At 50.9% G+C, this 16,765-nt stretch overlaps 1 protein-coding gene across 1 annotated transcript; it reads right to left on the bottom strand.

The window, feature by feature from the left end:
* Positions 1–3,993: 3,993 nt before the first annotated feature.
* Positions 3,994–13,625, bottom strand: MLLT11 (MLLT11 transcription factor 7 cofactor). Its single transcript, XM_030542439.1, has 2 exons — positions 13,269–13,625; positions 3,994–9,749 (listed from the first exon to the last, which is right to left on the bottom strand). Exon 2 carries the CDS (start codon positions 9,741–9,743, stop codon positions 9,474–9,476), a length of 270 nt encoding a protein of 89 aa, XP_030398299.1. The 5' UTR covers positions 9,744–9,749; positions 13,269–13,625; the 3' UTR covers positions 3,994–9,473.
* Between the last annotated feature and the right edge of the window lie 3,140 nt (positions 13,626–16,765).

Raw genomic sequence — 16,765 nt, 5'->3', positions numbered from 1 at the left:
TTTTGGCAACTTCATGAGCTCGCTCACCGTTCACGTGTCCATAGTAACTCTCCCGCACTCACCCTTTGCCAGCCCCTTCAGCAGTGATGCTCACCTCCCCGGGATGCTGTGCCCAAGCCCTCTGATGCTGAGCATCAACCTGGTGGGCAGGACTGCAGCATCTGTTCTCTGAGGAATTCTGGTATCAGGAGTGCAGGTGCCGGAGCTGCCGAGAGCCTGGGCTGGAGCTGGAGATGAGTAGCAAGGCTGTCCTTTCAGCAGAGTCCCCATAGTAACAGAGTGGGTCAAGGTAACATTCTACATGCCGTCTGCTCATTTTAGGGGAGCTATGTGTCCAGAGCTGCTTGTCGAAATGACCCAGTCACTGGCTTTCCTTTGATTACGTTCAGTCCCATTGTCCAGGAAATAGTTGAGGAGTGAGTCAGGATTACATACCCCTGGCTGCTTACTGGAGTCTTTCATCTTCCCTCTATGGAATCAGCGCTGATTTCCTTGCTGTACTCAGACAGAAAAATCAAAGTCTGCCTGTGGATTTTAGAGCCTTTCTAAACCAGACATTTTGGACACTGGGCCAAACTTCCAACAGGAATCTCTGCAGAATGCAGAGGGAATATGCAGGCATAGACAGACTGAGAACTGAGACAAAGTATATGAGCTTTGCAAAGGAAACGTCTTGGGAAGAAGCATGAATATGTGGCATGGTTAGATTGAGAGGTTCAGCAATCTGAATAAAGTTACATTTGGGCTGCCAGTAGGGTTGAGTGTCAAAAGCACATGTGCATAATAGCCTCTAGATTTTTCTTTTTAATGAAGGTAAATGAAATTCCGTCTCTTCCCCAGGCGGTTTACCCATTGCTCTGTGAAGTGACGCACAAAGGTGTGTCTGTGGCCACAGATTTCAAGGAAAATTCTCTCCGTTTTTCATAATGTGGTAGCTTGGAAGGTTGTATTGGGGGGAGCCTGTCTCACAAGACAAGGGACTGGGAAAATAGCGCTGGCAGTTCTGAGTGTTCTGCTGGAGGCTGGCGTCTTGTTTAAAAAACTTTATTTGTGACACTGACTAGCAGAGGCAGTTTAAGGTTTTGTGGGGCCCTGGACCAGAGCAAGTGGGGGGGGCCCTCCCAATCTCTGGTCTGCCCCTTCCGCTTGTGGCTCCGCTCACGGCCCCACCCCATTGCCCCTTCCCCTGCCCCCTTCCCTCCATGGTCTGCCCCATTTCCCCCCCCCCCCACTGTGGCCCCACAACCTGTTTGTTCCTTTCTGCCCCCCTCCCCACTGTGGCTCCAAGACCAGAGAAGTTCTGTCTCCCCACAGCCCCGGGGGCCGCAGTGGGGAGTGGGAGCTCCCCCAGCCCAAAGGCCACGGCAGGGAGGTAGAGCTGCTCCAGTCCCGGGGCCACAGCCGAGGTCCTGGTGCTCCTGCCGGGGAGTGGAGTCAAGGCACGGGGATGCCCATTTCTCCAGGCCCTGCCCTCTGGGGACAGGCCTAGTGGTTAATCCAGCGCTGCACTAGTGCCAAAGGCGATCACCCCACACCAGCCCTGAAAGGGTTAAGGTGGCCCCGAAGAGGCCAATTGGCTTTCCCAGAGGCACCTGAAGGGTGGCCCCGGGATTTCTGAGGGAGGCCAGCAGGGGGAGAACCTGGGTAGGGAATAAAAAGGGAAGAGTTTTGTAGGAGCCTGGAGAGAGGCTGGAAGTTGCTCTCCAGCAGCAGGGAAGTGGTGAGGAGGAAAGCCAAGGAGGAGAATAAGCCCTGGGAGGAGCGTCAACCCCACAGCAGCTGTGGGGAAAGAGCCTGAGAAGGCAGGGTAGGAAGAAACCCAGGTAACAGCAGCAAAGAGGGGGACAGTGCAGGTCCTGGCTGCTGGTTATGGGGTCCCAGTGTAGATGGAGGGCCTGGATTCCCCTACCAGCCACTGGGAAGCCATGCTGCATTGTTCGTGGTGCCTGGTGAGACCCTGATCCCCTGGAAGGGGGGATCATACAGTGACCTAGCCGGAGGGCTGACAGAGAGTGCCACGCTGATGGAGTGACCATCGGCAGAGGGAGCCATACAGAAAGAAAGCCGCTACACAGGTCAGGCCAGGAAAGAGGCCCTCTTGCAGTGACTGAAGCGCGTAACAGATCCAGTCACCATGATCGAGAGAGAAGATGGCATGACGGGATGGATTCTGGGCTGGCAGGTGTGTTGAGATCAGTGGGGCTGTGCTGAGCTCAACCAGCTGCGAACACAGGGCAATAGGCCACTGCAAGCATACAACAGACACAGTGAAAAAGAAAAGACAGACCCCTTACCTCGACGCGCTCCAGCTAGACCAAGAGGATACACTATTAATAATAATCCTTAATGCTTTGTGGCCCTGGCTCTCCATTATCTTGCACCTTATATGGCCATTTACTCCAGAGCACAGCGCAAGACGCTACCATCCTGAGCTGGCAGCATTTTACCTCCACTCTGTGCTTGTGTCCATTACCGCAGAAGGTGCAGGGAGATGCAGAATCAAGCACATGGTGCAGAGCGTCGACATCTTCCAAATGCTTTGCCAACCTTCATTCATTATCCTTCAAATGCAAAGACAGAAAATATCCCCATGTTGCTATCTAAAACCATGGTACGCCCACACCTTGAGTACTGCAGGGCAGTTCTGGCAGCCCCAGCTCAGAAAAAAATAGATTAGAATTGGGAAAAGTACAGGGAAGGGCAACAAAAATAATTAGGAGCAGGGAACTGCTTCCTTAGGAGGAGAGATTTTAAAAAACTGGGACTGTTCAGTTTAGAAAAGAGATGACTAAAGGTCGTGGCGATGGTGGGGGATATGATAGAGGTCTATAAAATTCTGAATGGAGTGGAGAGAGTGAATAAGGAAGTGTTATTTATTCCTTCACAGAACATAAGAACGGCCGTACCAGGTCAGACCAAAGGTCCATCTAGCCCAGTATCTGTCTATCGACAGTGGCCAAGTTTCACCCAATGATATTAATAGGCAGCTGATTTAAAACAAATGAATGGTAAGACTTCTGCACACAACCTGGGGAACTCCTTGCCTGGGGATGTTGTGAAAGCCAAAAGTATAACTGGGTTCAAAAAATAAGTTCTGCAGGATAGATCCATCGATGGCTATTAGCCAAGATGGTCAGGGATGCAACCCCATGCTCTGGGGGTCCCTAAATCTCTGACTTCTGGAAGCTGGGACTGGACAACAGGTGGGTGGATCACTTGATTTAATCACCCTGTTCTCTTCATTCTCTCTGAAGCATCTGGCACTGGCCACTGTTGGAAGACAAGATACTGGGCTAGATGAGCTATTGGTCTGACCCAGTGTGGCCATTCTTATGTTCTTAAAGACAAGCTGCTGGCATTTGACACGATGCCCGTCCTGTGGGAATGTCACAAAGTCAAAGGATCTGTGAGCATGTGATGTTACGGTTAGTTCTGAGCTGTACTTTTCCAACCGAATAGGCCCTTTGTGCAAAAAATCAAAATTGTCTGTGGGAAAATTTCAATTTGGCTGAAAAAAATTCAATTTTTCCGTTGGAAAAAAATCCAGATGCTGGAACCCTGAAAGCTCATGGAGAAGGATCCTGTCAATTTCACTTTTCCCTTCAGGGGGACCATGATATTGACAAGGAAGAGAACCAGCAAGTCAAAACAAATTTCCATTTTGGTTATTTTAGATTTTCTGTCCCATGAAAAAAATTGAGGATTTTTTTTTTACTCCAATTTAGGATGAAAATTTTCCCTAAACCTTGGCATTTTCAGCAGGATGAAAATTTCTTTTTTGCACCCAAGTCTAGTTGTAGGTTTATTTCCGCCATGTCTGATATCACTATAACGGTTTGAGTGATTGGGCCCACTCAGATGGGAAAGCAGACAACTAGAAGACAGCCATAAGGAAAACCGGTAGATCTTTGTTTTGATGTAGCCACACACTTGAATTCCATAGTTAGGCCCAGCCAGGGGAGAGTGGTCCCCAGAAATTACAGATAAAGCCTCTTAATTTCATACTCTTTTATTATTATGACATGGCAAGAAAGATCAAAGATGATATTATGGAGCACAAAGTGGTGAGGCAGCTGAAATCTTAGCAGAAATGCCAGACTCCGAAATGCCCGGCAAAAGCAATAGACAGTAAAAGCATTGGAGTGACAGTTTGGTGCATCTATTGCCGCAATAAACATTTTGGTTCAAAGAATACAAATCATGGCGTAATAGTCACACAGAGAAGATTTAGCGTGGTTCTAGGGCGAAATACTTTATTAACATTTGTTCAGAGGCAGTACAGTGACAGGCTGCCAGGTGACACTATCGGTTAGAGTTTGGGACTGTTACACTTGAAGATGTTGGAAAACACCTCTGGCATCGGCTTTGCTCAGTCCGTTCTGGAGAACACAAAGAGGCAGTGGAATTGCTAGACAGCTGGGCAAGTGGAAGACTGAACAATTTATGAAGGCCAACAAGGCATCTGTCCTTATGAAAGGGGAGATAAAACAAGGACTCCTCACTAACACAGCTTACTCAGGAGCCGTTGGCAACTTGCAATGTACGAGAAAGCCATACGCAGGACCGGTGTGTATACTGTGCAGATTTCTGTATGTAAAAGGACTATTGCACATTTACACTGCAGCGCATGCTCCAGGAAACAGTACAGTACCATTACATTCTGCGTACAGCGTATGATACTTAGCCCACCCAAATATTGAGATTTCTAGTTCTCAGCAGTTGCTGCGGTCTATTAGATTGTGTGCGTGAACCATAGGTCCCCGGTACCTATTGACCAAACACACACACCCTCCCCTTGACAATCTTGGTTGATCAGAACACCTTCGTTTCTCTGTGAGATCTGAGAAATATATCGTCCTGGAAGCATACCGGTTCTAAATTCAGGACATAGAAAGGTCTCATGAAGGGTGAAGACATCACCTCAGATTTCACACAGAAACCAAGATGAAGGCAGGTTTCTGTAATCAATCCCTAAGCCTTTTGTATCAGCACTGACTCCAAATCAGCAGTGAAGGATGGATGGAAAATACAGTGGTTTTCGTTTCAGTTTAATTTAGTAGCTTTTGCCCATTCATTACCTGCTTTCTTACTCTTTGCAAGGCACACTGAGCATTAAACATGTCAGACTTTGGGCCCAATTCTCTGGTACCCTGCACCTTTGTATAGCATTTTCCCCAACGCCAAGTGGATATCAAGTGTTCCCTGCTCAGAATGGCAGTGTCTGCCACTACAGCTGCTGGGAAGTTTTTGAGGGGAACGTTTTTCCTTCAGTAAATGCCTTTTCATCAAAATGTTTGTGGGGAACGTGTCAATTTTGACCATTTCACTTCAGAACCAAAAGCATAATGGCGCATTCCGCTAAGGTCGGAATGTTCCATTTCACCCCTTCTGGAACCGAACGTGCCGATGTTCCATTTCAAAATGATCGTCCGATTGTTTGGCTTTAATCCACAGAAAATAACATTTTTGAAAAAGCTGAAATCCAAGTGAAACACTGCAATCCACCCAAAATAGTCCCCCGGCCCGCCACCCTCCGAATTTTGTTTCATGGGAAATTTTTGAATTGTTTTGTTTTTGTTCTGGAATGGGAAAAAAAATTTCAAAATTGCAGGATATCTCGTGAAACAGAAAGCGCTTCCTGCACAGCTGTCTCTTTCACTGAGTTAGCACTGGTGCAGGGTAAAGGAGAAGCAAGCCTTTATTTGAGAAGCCTCTTGATTTTTTCACTCCCCCAGGCAAGAAGGCAGGCATTTCAGACAAGGCGCACCCACGGTTTGGCATGTCCGTTTACCATATATAGTTAAAAGAACTTTAAACAGTTTAAAGGCAGCTGCGGAATAGCAGCTATGAAGAGCGTTTTGTTCCAGTCTGTATGGATTTTAAGTGTCCACAGGAATGTGTACTTTTTTAAATTTTATTTAAAGTTTCATTATAAGTACCTCGCCCCTGGTTTCCATGGGTTCTTGGCTTGGGACACAAAACCATACAGGCCTGCGAAGGAAAGTTTACATTCTTTACCTCCAGTTTAAAATTGGCATCTTAAAGTCAGCAGCCTCGCTATTTTTGGAAGGTGAAATAGCCATGCTCTGCATGTGGAATTTTTCACAGCCGTTTACTAGTTTGGGCTGCCTCGTTCCCTTCTACGTGTCACAAACTCTGCAAGCTCCCGGGAAAGCTTTGAGTTGCTGCACACTGAGACTTTCCTGACTAGCATCTTAACATCAAGAACCAGCCAGCGTGCAGCTGCACCCCTGCCCTCTGGTGGGTGAAATCAGAACTGCTCCACTGTGGGTCATAGACCCTGTACTGGTAGCTGCTAAAGGAAATTCACTCTGAGCTCACGCTGTAGAAGCCTGGAGCAGTGGCTCTATCACCCTGAAATTCTAAATAACCTCCTGATGCAGCATGGTGACCTGGATGAAGTCCTACATTGCCATAGATTTGTTACAATTAATCTCCATATAGAATAGATGTTCCTAGCCTCCCTTGCAGCACTGTGTACCATAAACAGCAGGTACATTGGAGCAATGCTACCCTTCAGCACAAACCCTTCTCTTCAGTCTTTTCCATCTCTCTTGTCCTGTTGCCTTTCGGGCTAATATTTCTCATACCTGGCGCCAGCACAGGTGTGAACAATCCAGCCAATGGGCCTTTCTTTATTTACGTAGACATAAAAAAAACCTCCCAGATTTTCCACCACTTGTTTGCAGACACTTCTTTTGCACTTGAGGGAAGAAAAACAGTTTGGGGTTGTTGTTTTGGGGTTTGTTTGTTTTTTTAACCCCTTAACCTGAGGGCTACTATCTCCAAGTAGCCTCTAAGGCCCAGATCCTCATAGGTATTTAGGTGTCTAACCCCCATTGAAATCAATAGGCGCTAGGCAGCTTCGGTCAGCTTGCTTCTAGGCTCCGGATAAGTCAGCGCTAGGTCCGCAGTCAGGTGTAAGGAAACAAAAGGTCGATTCCCAAGCAGTCGCCCCCTTCAGGAAGGGCACCACTTGCAGCAGACTAACTCAGCAGCAGGGTCAGGTCATTCACGGCTGACACAGACCCCCGACATGGTCCCACAACTCTCCTGCCTTTCCCTAGGCTGAGCTCTGGAAGGCTCAGTCGCCCTCTCACAGCTGGAGATCTGCTCTCCTCCCCAATCGGCCTTCATCTGAGCCGGGCTCTCCCCTCGCTCCAAGCCTGATGCCAGGCAGGAGTAGCAGGGTGGGACTGACGGACCCCACAGCTGCCTGTGAAGCCAGGGTGGGTAAAGCACAATGCCTAATCCTCTTGCTGCTCTGTGAGTATCCGAATACTCCATGAGAGCAGGGGACTGGACTAGATGACCTCTCAAGGTCCCTTCCAGTTCTATGATTCTTGTGGCTCTGGGCCTTACTGCCCAAAGCCACCCCAACCAGGGTAACATGCAGTGCCAGCTATTACTCAGTAAGCAGGCTGTCGAGGCCTTCGTCCCACTGGCAAGTGGCTACTCAGACACAGCCCCAAAATATTTCAGTGGGGGAGAATGGGATGATCACCAGCGAGAGGATTCACCCTGTGGCTCTCCTGTGATACGGGCAGCAAGAGCCAGCTGTAAGGGTCCGGTTCTGACAGCCGTCCTCACGCTAACACTTGGCTCCCTGGATTTCGAAAGCCAATGCAGGCCTGGTTCATGGCATGAGGCACTGCAAGGCCATCAGAATTGGGTCCTCACAGCCCACATGCAACCCATGTTCAATGTGGCAGGAATCTTGGGGGATGGGAGCCCGAGCAATAGTTAACCCCAAGTCTTTAAGGCAAAACTGATGTGGTGGCTGTATTTGGTTTTAGTGGGTCAGGCAGCATGGGCCAGATCTACGGCTGGTGGAAACCGGCTCCATCAACACCTCCTGAGGCTCCGGCCCAGAAATTTCTCGGCATCCTAATGAAAATGTATTTACGTTCCTAGCAAAATTCTCACACTGATGGTTTTCTCTTTGCTCTGCAGTTTTGGACGCACGAGGCGGCGAAGCTGGGACTCTTTTCAGGAATGAGCCTTATGCCTGATCACAATTGAGAAGAACAAAGGGCCCACTGGCGATATCCGGCAGAGAAACCTTGAGTATCTAAACGGAAGGGTGGGGGAACTGAGCACAGGTTGGAAAAATGGGGGATGGGTTTAGAGAAGCAGGGGTGTCCACCGCCCCAGGGCAATGCGATCGGCCTTCAGCTAAGAGGGGAATTTGGACAGGTGAGGTGGTCTTCTGTTCGCACGCACGTTTCTTAATCAAACACAACAGGAGTCAGCTCAAATCTGACCGCTGCTTGGTGGTTTTCTAGCACGTTCTCCCACAGCTATGGCACAATGCCTGCTCACGCCAAGACAAACGGACTGGCTTCCAACACTTCTGAGCTCAGCATGGGCACGTGAAGGTGTGACTGCAGTATGGCTCGGCATGCCCCGAGTCGTTTTGGTCTAGCCAGCGTGAGTAACCATAGCAGTGCAGAAAAGGGTGAGATGGACTTCTTCATGGCCTGGCAACCCGAATAGGCACCCTGGGACTCTGGCAGGCTAGTACTGGGGTGGCTAGTCTGGGCCACCAGATGTTAAGAGGGCCACTGATGCATCCCCAGAAATACCAGACGTTCCAGTACTTCTGGGAATGGCATGGGGCCGACACCAGCGGTGTGACACTGCCCCTTTGGCGTGACCCTACGGATGCCATGTTGAAGAGCACCTCAGTCAGGGGAGCTAGAACAGGGCGGGTCAGGGGCCACGTTTTGCCACAAGCCCTGTCCCTACACCTCTTCCCCTGAGGCCCCGCTCCCTGGCCAGACCAGAAACAGAAGCCAGGGGAGCCTGAGCAGCTTTGGGGAGCCACCGATCCTCCACCTGCCCTGGGCACAGGGCTTGGGGTGGGGAATAAGGGTCAGGGGCTACTCTCAATCCCCCTGTACCCTGAGCAAGTGGAGGGGCCCGGGCTCCCCAGCCCCACTTCTGGCTTGGCCAGGGGTGGGGTCTTGGTGATAAGAAGAGGAGCAGGGGTAGTGCCACGGAGGGGGTTCGCGTCCCTACCCCCCACTTTGGGGGAGGCTTCACTGCCCTTGACCCCAGTCGCAGGGGCAGAGAGGCGCACCCTTCAACAGGATGTCCTCTGCTCCTGATTCCAGACAAACCCATGTCTGACTTTATCCCAGTGCTGGACAGAAGCCCAACCACAGAAAAACAGCACAGCACAGCTTAAAATCAGACAAATGGCCCACCTGCCACATCTACCCTGCAATGGTTACCCACGCTAGCTCAGGTGTGCCAACACCTGCTCTGACTGTGTAGACATACCCTTGAGAAGAGAGAAGGTGGATGGATGGGGAAACACGGACGATGAGCCTTGGAGGTGTCATCGCTGGGCGACTCGTTAATCAGCATCGTCAACAACCACTTTAAAAGTAAAGGACAACACAGAGACCTAACCAAAAAGACCCGGTTGTGTGCCTGGGCCACTGGCATCAGACCAGATCAAAATCTAATGCGCTAACGCTGGCTATCGGCGCGCGCCAGAAATTGAAGCTGTTGAACTGCAGGAGAGTGTCATCTTCCTCGGAGATGTCCTGCCTGAGCTGCTTCCAGTCCCCGAACCGCTTGCCCACACCTCCCTTGGCTTTGTAGAGCGCCGCGTCGGTCAACCCCAGCCCCTCCAGCTCCGCCAGGTCAAGCTCCGGGATGGGCATCCTCCAGTAGAGGAAGGAGTTATACTGGCTGTTTGCCGTGTCCAGCATCTCCGCCTACAAAGAAGAGGACAGAGAAGTCTTTTGAAGTCGCAGGTTACCACGCAGTCCTAGCCGCTCGAGCTAAGGAATGATCTAAAACGTCACCGCCTCATGATTACCCAGGGCCCGAACCTGTGAACAGGCCCGTGGAGAGAAATTTGGGGCCCCAATACATCATCCACTGAGGCCTCCCCTCAGCCCATTTCACCACTGTTACAGACATTTTGGGGTACAACGGTCCCTTCCCCCAGCAGTGCTGCCGGCGAAGAATAGTGCTGTGTGGGCAGGTGGAGAAGACAGGAGGGCTTATCCAGGAGAGCTGGGTTCTAGTCCTGGCTCTGTCCCAGCATCCTTCCCTGCACTCTAGGGCAGGTCACTTCAGCCCAGGCTGTCGGGCACCTTTGAAGATCCGGGCCTCAGCTCCCCATCTGTAAATTAGTACCAAGGCGCCTTCCTCTGTCTGGTCTAGGGAGATTGTAAGGTCTCTGGGGCAGGGATTGTCTCTTACTTTGTGTCTGTGTCGCATCATGGTGGCCCCTGGTGGTTACCCCGCTCAGGTCCAGATGGGTTAAAAACAGCCCTGGGAGGGGGCTGTGGCTGGGAAAAGCAGCTTTTAGGCTGGGCTGATTGGGGGAAGTGGCTACAGCTGAGGCCATGCCCCAAACAGACTCAGCTGGCCCTATAAAGGCAGAGAAGCAGAGGCAGAGAAGAGTCTCCTTCTGCTTGTAGAGGAAGAAGGGCCTGGCTGCAGGGAGCTAGAGGCAGGGTACCTGAGTGGAGCAGGGCTGGGGAAAGGCAGAGGAGTTGGGGAGCTCCAGCCTGGAAAGCCCCAGGCTATGGCCTAGTAAAAGGCAACAGGTACTGGGGGTTGCAGAGGGTAGGCCAAGGCAGCAGGTCCAAACCCTCCTTGCCAGGCATGAGTGGCTGATACTGCAGTCTGCCCCAGGGCATGGGGCTAGATGATAACTGGCAGTAGCCTGCTACTGAGGTGAGGTGGGAATAGTGGGTGGGGGTTTCCCAGGGAGGGGAGACCCTAGGAGAAAGGGGTTACTGCCAGGGGGCAGCACCCCAGATAAAGGGGTACCGGGTCCTGGAAGGGATGCAGGGGGCCAAGAGACAGGTGGATCACTGGCCTGCAGGAGTCACTCCGAAGGCTGGAAAGTAATTCCTGGAACAGACCAGCAGGAGGTGCCGCAGGAGTGAGTCCACATGCCTACACCTCCTAAGGAGAACATTACGGGATGGGAATATTCCACAAATCTTGGGACAGGTCCCAGCCCCTGAGCCCTCCCGGATCTTCCCCTCCCCAGGCTGCAAAGGGCTGATTTTACAGCCGCCTTCTATTCCAGCAGCCACATGTTGCTCCTCAGCAGCCGTTTTGTCCTGTCTTGATAAAGGATCAAAAGCAGCTTGTTGAAGCAGTGCTGCCCAGTGCACTGTCTTGGGACTCGGCAGCAGTGGAGTCTAGTTTTAGCTCTGCCACTGGCCTCCTGGCAACCTCAGGCATGTCACCTAACCACTCCAGGCCTCGGTTTCCCCATCTATAAAATGGAGGGGACACGACTGACCTCCTTTGTAAAGTGCCCTAAGAGCTGCTGATAAGTGCCAGCTACTCCCTTTCAGGATCTGGGCTTCTGATTGGCTTCTCTATAGCATTTCCCTTGGATATGTAGATACAGATGTTCTCGGAAGAACCCACCCTAATGTTTGCATGGTAGGAAACTAATCATGAGGGGCGCGGAAGTAATATTCCCTGTGGCTTGTTTCTAGTGTTGAGAATTTGCAAGTGACCTGGAACGCAAATGAAACTGAGTGTGGACAATGGGAATAAAACAGAAATAGGAATAGAATTAGGGTTCGCAGGGTTCATGATAAGGATGCACAACGAAGTCTTCCTTGCCTTTGACTATAACTCGATAGAATATACGTAGAGAGAATGTATGTGTGCAAATCTATGCCTGTGGGGGAGACAGTGTTGCCTAGTGGGTAGCACGCTGGCCTGGGACTCAGAAGATCTGGGCTCTGTTCCTGTCTTGTCCACTGGCCTGCTGAGTAGCTCACATCACAGCTCTGTGCCTCAGATTCCCCATCTATACAATGGGATAATGGCCCATTTCCTCAAAGGTATGTTGACCTCCCTTGTACAGCACATTGAGCTCATCTGATGAGAAGAGTCTAAGAAGCATTATGGTGGTAGGTGTGCGTATATCTGTGTGAGCATGTGTGTGTATCTCTGGGGAGGGGGGGGGTGTGCACACCCAAATCCCACACCCGCCCACAAAGACAAAGGACTTCATCCTCTTTCCACCACGCCCCTGCTCAAATCAGGAGTCACTCCACTGACATCAGTCCAGCCCCCTCCCCACCTGATATGAGAGCAGAACCAGGACCCGGTTGTGTCCAATCGGCTGTCACAAAGCTCTGCTTTGGGGTCTCTAGGCCCCCTGTCACACACCTGAGACGCCGCTCCTACCTCCAGCTGTGCGGCACATCCCAAACCGCGACATCCATTGTGTGCCGAGCCAGACGGTTCCTGCAATGGCCCCACCCAGACGGATTTGCTGCAGAGCCCTTCCCCCACTCTTCTTCTTCACAATTCTCCCCACTCCCCAAAGACCTGGCCTACCCTAGTCCAAGTGAATCCAACCCTTAATGTGCATTTCCCTGGCAGAATTCTGTCCTTTGAGTGTAAAATCAAAGACAGCGAGGACCAATCAGTCTATAGATCTAGATCTCCCTTGCTTTCCACTGATGGTTTGTTTCTTACGAGGCTTGATTCCAATGGGTTTCCGACATCCCCTGCAGCTGGGCGCTCACATTCCCATCAAATTACACAGGGACCAGTTTGCTTCTAAATTTAAAAAAATGAAAATGTACCGGGAAGGCTGTGTGTCATCCCCTTCTATAAAACGAACAACGGTTGGTTTTTTTTTAAATAGCACTCTGCTCACGGGTATATTTCCGCCTTCTTTTTGCAAGAGGACAGCAGATTATTAAAATTAGATCCATGATGCGTTTAGAACCGGGCAATCTGCTTGATTTAGAAACACACTCAACAACGCCAGCCTCTAAGCTGTGATGAGGAAGGTAATTATATATATTAAAAAAGAGGCAGCTATTAAAAGGGGCAATTTACACTTCAGAGATTCCTCTGTGTTGCCTGTCATCCTCCGGTCTAAAAAGAATGGAATCATGTTAACATGCTGCAGCCAGGTTAGATGGGGGAATGGAGCCTTATTCAACTGCAGTGAAAGCCTAGTGCTAAACTGCTCATATGTTCCATTTCTTCTCCTTCCCTGTATCGGGGGCAGCCGTGTTAGTCTGTATCCACAAAAACAACGAGGAGTCTGGTGGCACCTTAAAGACTAACAGATTTATTTGGGCATGAGCTTTCGTGGGTAAAACCCCCCACTTCTTCAGATGCACGGAAAGCCTCTGAGGGCTGACACACCAGCAATCCAAGCCTCAGAACCCCCCACCTTCCCCCCTGAAGCGACTCAGCTTTCTTTTTAAAGAAGAGTGATGCTTTTTTACCTGTTTTAAGGAAGGGTTGGATCTAGTGGCTGCTAACCCAGCTGACAGGATCTTCTTTGTGCCGAAAGCGTCTTCTGCTGCAGCTGGGCGTCAGGCAGGCTTGCAGAATTTTCTGCCTTGCTTTTGTCTGGGTGTGAGTGTGCGCCTGTGTCTGTCTGTCTCCGCAATGCAGCCCCTCCTAAATAGGCAGATTAATTACCCCTCCTCCCAGGGCTGGTGGGCCGATGATTCAGCTGTATGAACGCTCTGCTATTTAAGTGGCCTCACCCAGGCTTATTATAGTTGGGGTCGGGGGCGGTCTTGAAAGCAGAAGCGATCTGACTTCATCCACACACTTGATCTTAGTTGCAGGTTCTATAATGTTCGGGGAAAACCAGGATTTTTAAAATAGAACAATCTTGTGATACATAGGCATGGTCCCTCCCATCTCATCTGCTGCATGCTAATAGATGTGGGCTGAGCAGCTCGATACTTTTCCTTTCTACCTGCTCGCAACTGCAAGCAACGTTCCTTTTAAAAAGGTAGGATCCGGAGGCTCTTTGGTGAAACTGAACAGGTGTTCCTTGATACAAAGCGATCTGGAGCGCTCGGTAAGCTGGGTGCAAGCAGACGATATCTGCTTTAATAGGGCTACGTGTATACATCTATGAACAAAGGATGCCAGCCATACTTACAGGACGGGGGGACTCTTTCCCTGGGAAGCAGGTGATGGAAAAGATTTGGGGATCATGGGGGGCATGATCAGCTGACCATGAGCTTCCAGTGTGATACTGTGGCCAAAAGGATTAATGCGATGGGAGGCATAACCAGGGGGATCTCACGTAGGAGCAGAGACGTTATTTTACCTCCATATCTGGCACTGGCAGCGGTGAAAGTAAAGCGGTATGGCATACCGGTAAAAATTGACCACTGGTACCGGGCCATACCCAGCTGTGCCTTTTTCCCCTCTCCTCCCCCCAGCCCCTGCCACCAACAGGCCCTTTAAATGGCCACTGGAGCCAGGCAGCACCTGGTTGGGCTGGCTGGGGGATGCTGATCCCTTCCGCCTAGGGCCCTGCCTCTTCGGGAGCCATAGCTGGCCCCAATACTGGTAAGTCTTCCCTGTTACTGGTGCCACCGCTGCTGGGATCCTGCATCCAGTTCTGGTGCCAACGGTCAAGGGGATGTTGATAAAGTGGAGAGGGGTCAGAGAAGAGCCACGGGAATGATTCATTAGAAAACCTGCCTTACAGTGATAGACTCCAGGAGCTCCGTCAGGGAGCTGTAACCCTTCCTCTCCTTCCTGGGCCACGTGGACTCCCCGATGAGGAATCTGAATTCAACTTAGAGAGAGGCAACGTGGTGTGGTAGCTAGGACACTGAACATAGACTCAGGAGACCTTGGGTCTCTTTCCAACTCTACCATAGACCTGCTGGGTGACCCTGAGTCAGTCATTTCCCCGCTCTGTGCCTCAGTTTCCCTTCCCGCTCTTTGACTATTTAGACTGGAAGCTCTTTGGGGCAGGGACTGTCTCTCAGTCAGTCTTGAGTGGAACTGCTCAGTGCTCCCATCATAACTTTTCTTTTCCTGGGCTGTTATTTTTGTTCCAGTTCCAGCTGACCTGGCAGCGGCGTGGATTGGGATGGGGAGTGCCCAAGGTGATTCCCCATTCCAGGTGTGTCTGTGCCGCAGCCTGAGGGGTGATAGCAGCTGGGGTACACGTATCAACACTAGCCTGGCTAAAAATGGCAGTGCAAATGCGGCGGGGTGGGTCTCAGCATGGTCAATGCAAGCGGGCCAGGGATGCTATGCACCACCTCACCAGCACTGCATCTACATGGCTATATTTAGCCATGCCAGTGCGGGTGAACTAGCTCTGGGATGCCTGCCTGAGCAGCAGTCGCAGCTTCGGATTGCAGAATCATAGCCACAGTTTCTCCATTTTGACCCCAGCAGGACTCCATTGAAATTAGGGTTGCCAGGTGTCCAGTTTTTGATCAGAACATTCGGTCAAAAAGGGAACCTGGCGGTGTCTGGTCAGCACAGCTGACCGGATGCTGAAAGTCCAGTTGGCCACAGTAGCCGGCCTCTGCCACTGGAGGGTGGGAAAAGCAAGCAGCTGCTTCTGGAGCCATATGGCGGGAGTGCTGTCTGCTCAGCTGCTGAAGCTGACAGAGCATGGCTGGCTTGCAAGAGGTAGGTGCTGCCACCCAGGGGGAGGGAATCCTGTCCGACCCCTACCCCCCACTTCTGCCCCACTGTGCTCTGATTGACCCCTCCCTGCCCCCCTTGCTCCAGGGACCGATCCCTGCCATTTACCGCTGTGCCCTGGCCCTCCTCCACCCTGTTGTGCCTCAGTTGGGCAGGCTCTGTGTCAGCTCCTCCCACCCTGTTCTGCAGGCAGGAGGGGAGTCCTGGGAGAGGGTGGGGTGAGCTGCAGAAGGTGGAGAGCAAGCAGGGTGTGGGGCCTCGGGGGAAGAGGCAGGGCAGGGGGCGGCTTTCAACAATTAGAAAATTGGCCGCCCTAATTGAAATGTGTGGAATTAATCAGTGTAAAACCAGAATTTACCTAGTGCGGAAGTCAGGATGCTCTTTTCCATACAGATCTTTGGAGTTGGACTTTCTTCTGGGGACAGTGAGAACTTCTGTTCTCTGAGCACTGCGGGAAACCTGAGACACATGAAAGATTTTCATTTTCCTAAGGCCAGGTAGTGAATAGATGGAAATGTATATTTTAAAAGGCCAAGGTGTGGTAGGGGGATAATTTGTTACTAGTTACAGCACACAACGCTCCTGGGCAGGGCGGCGGAGAGAGAAGGAGGGCGGGGGGAGGGAGAATTGATAGAAATTTATCAGTTGAAAAATCACTTTCCCGTTCGAAAGAGAAATTTCCACGGGACACGTCTGTTTTGGATAAAAAGTTTCAGGTTATCATTTAAAACCCACCTCCTTTGTCTGACAGTTTTTGAGTTGGGGGGGGTTTCAGTTTTTCAACCAAACTCCCAAAATCTTTCGATTTCCCCCCCCCCCCAAAAATGAAAACTTTTCTGTTGAATTTCCTTTTCCCCAGGAACAAATCCTAAAGCTGCTTCGCAGCCAGCCCTGATGGAGGGCATGGTGAGCAGAGAGCTGGATAGTTGGATCCAGTGCTGCTGGGCACTTCCCTCTGTTTCGCCCCCCGCCCATTAGACTGTGGAAGAGTTTCTCAAGGTATATTGGGCTGCATTAGTAGGCACATTGCCAGCAGATCGAGGGAAGTGATTATTCCCCTCTATTCAGCACCGGTGAGACCACACCTGGAGTATTGTGTCCAGTTTTGGGCCCCCCACTGCAGAAGGGATGTGGACAAATTGGAGAGTGTCCAGCGGAGGGCAATGAAAATGATTAGGAGTCGGGCACATGACTTATGAGGAGAGGCTGAGGGAACTGAGCTTGTTTAGCCTGCAGAAGAGAAGGGGGGGGGATTTGATAGCTGCTTTCAACTACCTGAAGGGGGGTTCCAGAGAGGACAGAGCTC

The sequence above is a fragment of the Gopherus evgoodei genome, chromosome 24 (assembly GCF_007399415.2).
Source record: "Gopherus evgoodei ecotype Sinaloan lineage chromosome 24, rGopEvg1_v1.p, whole genome shotgun sequence".
Taxonomy (NCBI): domain Eukaryota; kingdom Metazoa; phylum Chordata; order Testudines; family Testudinidae; genus Gopherus; species Gopherus evgoodei.
Note: the sequence above shows the minus strand (reverse complement) of the source record. Positions and strands in the feature narration are given on the sequence as shown.